General features: G+C 51.6%; 1 protein-coding gene across 1 annotated transcript in view; it reads right to left on the bottom strand.

Annotated features, from left to right (window-relative positions):
* B3gat2 (beta-1,3-glucuronyltransferase 2) overlaps nt 1–4610 on the bottom strand; it is an 89693-nt gene extending 85083 nt beyond the window's left edge. Inside the window, exon 1 of the mRNA XM_031367050.1 lies at nt 3285–4610. Within this exon, the coding sequence (XP_031222910.1) occupies nt 3285–3878 (594 nt within the window). The 5' untranslated portion in view covers nt 3879–4610. The remainder of the gene's footprint in view (nt 1–3284) is intronic.
* Nucleotides 4611–7111: the final 2501 nt, after the last annotated feature.

Genomic DNA, 7111 nt, shown 5'->3' with positions numbered 1-7111 from the left:
ACTTTAAGCTTGGGAAAGCCTTGAAGAACAGACATCTGGTCGATAGTGCTATATTGAAAATATGACCAGCTATAAAGTCCCATTTATCTGTACTTGTGGCTTTTATTAAAGCAGCCCAAATCCTTTGCAAATAAGCTTTCCCAGAAAGCTCGATCAATGTAGACAGGCAAGCAGGATTACCAATGATCCATCGGGGGCAAAGCCCACTGGTGCCCCCTGAGAGGCCTGGAGTAGCTGAGGTGTTGGAAATCTGCAAAGCCCCTGCTACCTCCTCCTGGGGTAGACAGCTTCCGAGGCTAGGGCTCACACTCAGTTTCATTTGCAGATGGATTCGGCTGGCATTCAGTGCAAACATTCCTTCCCTAGCATCATGGCTCAGTTGAAAAGGAAAGCTGAAAATTAGTTCACTGTATAGGAGAAAAAAACCCCAAAAGATGCTATCCCAGTTACCAGAGAGGAATAATTGAATGCAGATTGCCTGTTGCGTCTTTAATTTAATTTGGAGGCCTTTCATTTCTTACTTTCCTTCATTTGAAGCCAATACTCGGTGAGCTAATTTGTACCTGCTTCATTTTCCTCCTTTTATCTTGCCTTTAAAAAAAACAAACAAACAAAAAAAAACCCAAAACTATCAGCTCTGGAGATTAGAAGCTCTATGAACAAAAGATGAAGCCCGCGTTGAGACCTTCTTTCCTTATATACCACGAATTACTTAAAAATAAACTTGTGCATGTGGTCAATAGAAAGGGCAGAGATACAGGCCTCAGCTCTGTGGCCTCTCTTCCTCTCCCCCTAGGAGCTGAAGCGTTGACTAGTTTATGGGTTTCTCTCTTTTCTCCAAGGGAACAGTGTCTAGACTGTAGTCCACCTCGAATCGTTAATTCCAGAAGGGGTGCAGAGTGAGTCACCCCATCAATAAAACCAAGCACTTAAAGGCAAATAAACATGAAATTCTAGAAAATATACAGGAGGAGGCATAAAGCCCACCCAAGCACATTGGGTGTCATGTTGAGATTGTAATAAGGAGAATGAAATATGCCATGCACATTAATAACAATGAAAGCGCAATCTGTGAGTATTTACAGCTAGGAGGAGGAACTGGTGTCTGAGGACAGGCTTAAGGCTGTACACGAGGAGGGTAAAGTTTAAGGCCAGTGCCTTAAACTGCTGTCTGAGGGAGGGGTTCTGAAGACTGAGTGTCCTGCATCTTACGGTTTCAAAGGGCAATACACTGCTGTGTATTTTGTGTCTTTTCATAAAAAGTTATACATGGCCTGAAAAATATGTATTAGTAGTAGTACACTATTTCCAATTGTATAAAATGTTTGTGCTTTAAAAGTTTCACTTGCTTTTTTTTTTTTTAATATTTTCTCGTTGCCAATACAATTTTTTTCCCTCCCTACTCTTTCCCCTCCTTCCCAACCCCCTCCACAGGCCAATGGGGGAAAAAAATCACCAATATCCTTCTGCTCTTTAATACCCTCCACACAAGCCCTCCTTTCATCAGGGGAAGTCGCAAAGGAGACTGTATCTGAATTGTCTCCCTGCCTGCATGTGCCAACTTTTCTACTCCTTTAACACCTCGTGCCAACAGGCTGAATTCTGGGGTGGATGCCCCCTTCCCCAGCTTAGCCCCCTCAAATGTAAATTAACAGCAGTGTGCACTATTTTTTTCTTAAACTAGACAACATGTTATAGGTAAAGTGACTTCAGAGTTGGGCAAGAGTGAAGAAGACTTGGCTTAAAAATAAACAAGCATTTAGAGTTAAAGGTCTTTGCTTCAAAACACAAGTCTCCCTGTTAGAGGAAAGAGCAAAGAAACAACTCAACTTTAAAATAAAAGTCCAACTTTAAAGCAATTGTTTTGGTAACCCTAATCATGGGCCTAATGAAAGCCATGCTAGACACTAAACCAAGCTTATTTCTCTGGGGAAATGTGAACAGCAAGTCCCATGGAATGAGAGACTAGAGAGCAATCGCTGCTTCTTTTAAACAAGGAGAGGGGAGAAACGGAGGGTGTCAAATAATTTTTAAAGGGGAAAGGTACAACCATTGTCCTGAGGCTAGCAAAGCAACCTGACGTCAGGTGAAAGCACGGAGGTTGGGGATACTTAGGGCATTTGATTGCTGGACACACAGTTGTTTTATGAATTTAGTATCCTGCTGACACAGTTATCTCCCGAACGTCCAGTTTCCTGGGGGTAATGGAGGAGCTTGGAGGCAAGGGAGTCGTTAGGAGGCTGGATGTCGAGGAATTTTAGGTGGAGATCTACAGTCTCTCGAGGCAACGAAATTAAGATTTTATTCAGCTGTAACTAAGTGCTGAGGAGAGAGGGAGAGAGAAGGAGAGAGAGAGGGAAGGGAGGGAGAGGGAGGGGGAGGGGGGAAAGGGGAGAGGGAAAGGGAGAGGGAGAGGGAGAGAGAGAGGGAGAGAGAGAGACAGGCAGAGAGAGAGAGAGAGAGAGAGAGAGAGAGAGAGAGAGAGAGAGAGAGAGAGAGAGAGAGATCACCAACCTTTCACAGACCTTTAACATTATCACAGAAGAGCCTCAAGAAAGGCCACCCACCCTCTCTATCCCTGTTGCTGCATGCAGGTGGCCTCCCAGGCCACTTCAGCAGCAGTGGGCGGGGCAGCGCTCAGGGAACTCAGGGCTGCAATTTTTCCAAGCAAGAGTGGCTTGATAAATTCCACCCAGAAAAACGGTCTAGCAGGCCGTCCGGATGATTCCTGGGGCGGGGGGGCCGGGGGGGCGGGGTCTGGGCGGGGCCTTAAGGACTGGGCAGAATAATTCTATTCATTTGCCAACGCTATAGGTAAAGATGGAAGGAAGACCCTCCCTCATACTTGTGGTGTTTGCACCAACATCAATTTCACACCAGGGGCCTGGCTGTACTAGAAGAGATTGGGGTCCCTAAGCCGAGTTGTTAGTATCGCCTTTATCCCACACTCGTCTCCATTTAGAATCACCTGTAGGTACTGATCCTGCCGGAAAATCAAGCCCAGCTCCAGCTTTGGGCGTCATCCAGTTGGACAAATCACCTGTACTATTTACTGAGCACACACAATCCCGGACAGGGCAAGACATCTCAGAGCAGACTCTTCCCCACCAACACCCTTCTCTACCCACATCAGCCAGAGGAGGAGGCTGGGGACTGTCCATCCGCAGCTGCCCCACGCCGAGTCCCGGATGCGTGCACTGAGGGACTGAGAACTTAAAAGTGCACAGGAAGCACAAAGGGCATGCGCCCCCCCCCCCCTCGCCTTATCCAGGCTGGGCCACTACCTCCTGGAAGAGCTCCAGACTGTACGTGTTGTCATCGTCGGCGAAGAAGAGCACGCCGGGTTGCGCGCTCTGATGCTGGTGTCTCTGGCGCAGCCAGGCGAGGCCCGCGTTGCGCTGCTCGGTGGCGCGCGGCAGCCACGGCCGCTTGTAGCGCCGCGGCGTGGGCACATGCAGGTGCGTGCTGGGCAGCCCGGCCCGAGCTAGGAAGTTGCTCACCAGCTCGCTGCGCGTCGCCCGGTCTTCCACCAGGATCCAGTGCAACTGCGCCACCTGGCGGAAGGTGTTGGCCAGGCGGGTAAGCTCGGCTTTCTGCACCGGGCGGCTGTAGGTGGGTGTGATGGCATAGATGGTGGGCAAGCGCGGCTCCGGCTGCAGCTGAGGCCGAGACTCGTTCCGCTTCTCGGCAGCGTCACGCCCGAGGCTGCTCCGTCGGAGCGAGACTCGGGAGCCCCCACAGCCCACTGTATGGGGAGAGAAGTAGGGACGGGAAGTGAGTTGGGGCGCGGGCCTGCGGGGATCCACGTCCAACATGATGATGACGATCAGGATCCAGGGCAGGAGGATGAAGAAGCGGCTGCACAGCGCCGACTTCATGGTGCGCGCTCCCCAGCGTCTCGGACACCACCCCCTGGCAAGGACTAGGCTCCGAGTAGTGTGTGCTCTGTGTGCAGTTAGGACGGCGGCGGCGTCAGCTGTCAGGGAGCAGCGGCAGGCGCGCTCCCCATCCGGCCCGGGGCGTTGCGGGGACCTGGGCGTTGCGGGATCCGGCGCAGATGCAGGACAAGCTAGAACTCCAGGGGATACGGGAGGACTGGCTAGGGCCGTGGGTCACTCTGGATGAAGTCGGCGGGAATCTGGACGCGGTCCAGCCGCGCTCCGCAGGTCCCGGAGTTGTGCGGCGGAGTCCGAGCCAGAGCCAGGCGGCGGTCCCCGCTGCGCTCTTTTCGGGAGTGCGAGTCTGGAACCCACCAACCGTTGTGCCTTGCCGCTCCTGTCCCGCGTCGCTGCGGGCTCAGAGGACCCGGCTGCCGGCCTCGGCGAGCGCTCTGGGACCCTTTTGAAAGCGGCCGCCGATGATGCTGAGGGCTTTTCCTCCCTCACATGTCCGCCCGTGCAGCTGCCATCCCGGGTGGACACCGAGGATGCTGCGCCCTTAGGCTCCTTCCTGTTCGAGCGCCGCGGCAGAAACCCGCGCGCCCGCCGCTCTCTCCTTCTCGGAACCTCTCCCGGTTCCAGACAGCAAGATCCCAAAGCAGGGAAAGAAAGAAAAAGCGAGGGGGCGGGGGCGCTGCAGACTCCGGCGTCCTCCTAGCGCTCCGGTGGGAAGATAGCAGCGCTGCTACTGGCGGAGAGGGGCTGCGGGGCGGAGGCGGGAAGGGCCAAGGCTCTCTGCGGGGGTCTGAGCCCAGTAGCACCACGCGCTGCCAGCGGGCAGAGGCAGAGGGAGGGAAGGATGATCCCTGCAGGGTTGCGCGACCTCTGCCTGGGGCGGGAGGCGGGGGAGGGGCGGGATGCTGTTTTCAGATCGCCACTGGCTCTATGAACTGCTGCAGGGTCTTTGGAGATCAGCCAAGGAAACCCATTCACGTGCGGACAAGTCCGGAGACCTAAAGAGGGTAGAGGGAGAAAGAAGAAGAGGGGCAAAGCGATCCTTCCCCCGCTCACAGCTTGAGGGTTGGTGTACAGAACCTCAGCAAGGAGAACCACTTTCTCTTGAAAGGCAGAAATCAATAGAAGCCCACGGAGATGGAGGGGAGCCGCACATAGGTGTCTGGCTCGTGTGCCAGCCCATTCCAATGAATCAATTCCAACTGCTCGGCCACAGTTGGATCTGTGGGGGGAGACATTTTGACAACTCCGGCTGAGTATGTTTAACTTGTTTTTATTCACGTTGGAGCCCTCCCAGTTTGCAGGCACAGGAATTATCCCTCGTGGCCATCCCTGTAATCCTTTCCAGGAGGCCTTGGGAGTGGAATCACCTTCATTTTCTGGATGAAGGAGTGGAAGATGGAGACTTAAGGGAATTTCCTGAGGTCAGCGGTAACTGACTTAGTGGAAATAGGATGTGGGCGTCCTGGCTTTAGAACCTACTGCCTCTTCACTGCACATCATCAGCACGGCCTGGCTGTTGAGTGACTGGTCTTCCTTGATGATGCCATCAAATCAAGCGGGTCAGAGGATGACAAGCAGAGCCGCGAGCTACGGAAATGCCTGGAAGACACTCTTATATACAGAGAATCTATTAGCTGACCCTCAGGCTGTTCTTATTAAGGGGCCATGCTGCTAGGCACATTCCAGGGAGTCTGAGGAGAGCCCAGCCCCCACTGTAAATCATTTCTGATTCCATCTTTCCTCCACAACCTGACATTCTCTGTCTCATGAAAATCCTTTCGACTATGTTCAAGCAACACACTAGGGCAGATCCTTCACCTTCATACGGCTCGCTCTGCCCTTCATTTTGGGTCCAGTGTCTGGCACTGCGAGGCTGTGATATTTCAGAACCACTTTCTTACGTTATGGGGCAGTCACTAGAGGAGACTGCTCCAACGTGGGGGGTTTAAGCAAATATAAAGCATTTATTAGCCGGCTGGTGATTGACGACACTGGGTGTTTGGGATCCCAACGTAGCGCTGAGCCTTTCTCAGGGTGAGCTTTTAAGCACAAAAACTCCACATTCTGGGTTGTCATACTTCAGTTAACAAGAACAGTAAGCCAGAATGGGAGCTAGAAAAGGTAAAAAGCAAGGGTTAGTACATTTTGAGACTTCCTGGGACTATATAGATGTTGATGGATTCCACCTTTGTTTTAGTTTTGGCAGGTGGTGTGGTCTACATGCTGAGTTTTTTACACCCTCAATGGTGCTTCCACCACGGAGTCAATTGTGTTAAGGTCTAGGGGCCTTGTTACACTTAGATGCTGAAATCTAAGAGGGAGTTCTCAAACATTCTCCCTTTCCCCACAATCCAAGTATGTTTTAGCTTTGCTGTGTCACCCAGAGCCTAAAGTTGACTCCCAGATCCCCAAACAATGATCCCATTAGACTCTCCTGCCGCATTCCACCTCGGGGCATAGTGTCTGTGCCAGCATCCCAAGGGAAAGAGAAGTGAGGGGAATCTGTACAAGCGCTTCTTAAATTCGAGACAGTAACACACAAATGCGTCTAACCCTCCCCCCCTTCCCAAAGTTGTTGTGGATCCTTCCCAACTCTGTTGGAAATCTCAAATTTGGTTGAAAAGAGATGCCTAGAAATTCTAGATGGGGTTGAAACTCAGTGGGATGTCGTTGGTGGTCTCACTGCACCTGTAAAACCCCACCTGAATTGTATTTTCCCCAGGAATGGGGCTAGTCAGAGACAGGACACTTGGACCACTAAATATGGAATCTAACTCGGGATGTTAGCTAGCATACCGAATCACTGATCTCAAACGCCTAAGACATATTCAAGGGTTGTTGTGACAACCCCTTTTGCCATGTCCTTGTCTTAGTTAGGACTACTATCGCTGTGATGAAACACTGTGATCAAAAAGCAAGCTGGGGAGGAGTGGGTTCATTGGGCCAAGACAGAAACTCAGCCAGGGCAGCAACCTGGAGGTAGGAGCTGATGCAGAGCCCCAGCTTGTTCAGCCTGCTTGTCCTTCTCTCCCCAATGACTAAATAAGAAAGTTCCCCTACGGATTTGCCTGCAGTCCAATCTGATGGAGGCATTTTCTTGAGATTCCCTTGTCTCAAAGAACTTTAGCTTGTCAAGTTGGCATACAACTATTCATTATAGTCTGTACCTTGTGTTTATCTCCTCCCTTGGAGATTGTCTTGGTTCCTGGATTTGG

Source organism: Mastomys coucha, unplaced genomic scaffold, assembly GCF_008632895.1.
Source record: "Mastomys coucha isolate ucsf_1 unplaced genomic scaffold, UCSF_Mcou_1 pScaffold14, whole genome shotgun sequence".
Taxonomy (NCBI): Eukaryota; Metazoa; Chordata; class Mammalia; order Rodentia; family Muridae; genus Mastomys; species Mastomys coucha.
This window is presented reverse-complemented; position numbering and strand designations above follow the sequence as displayed.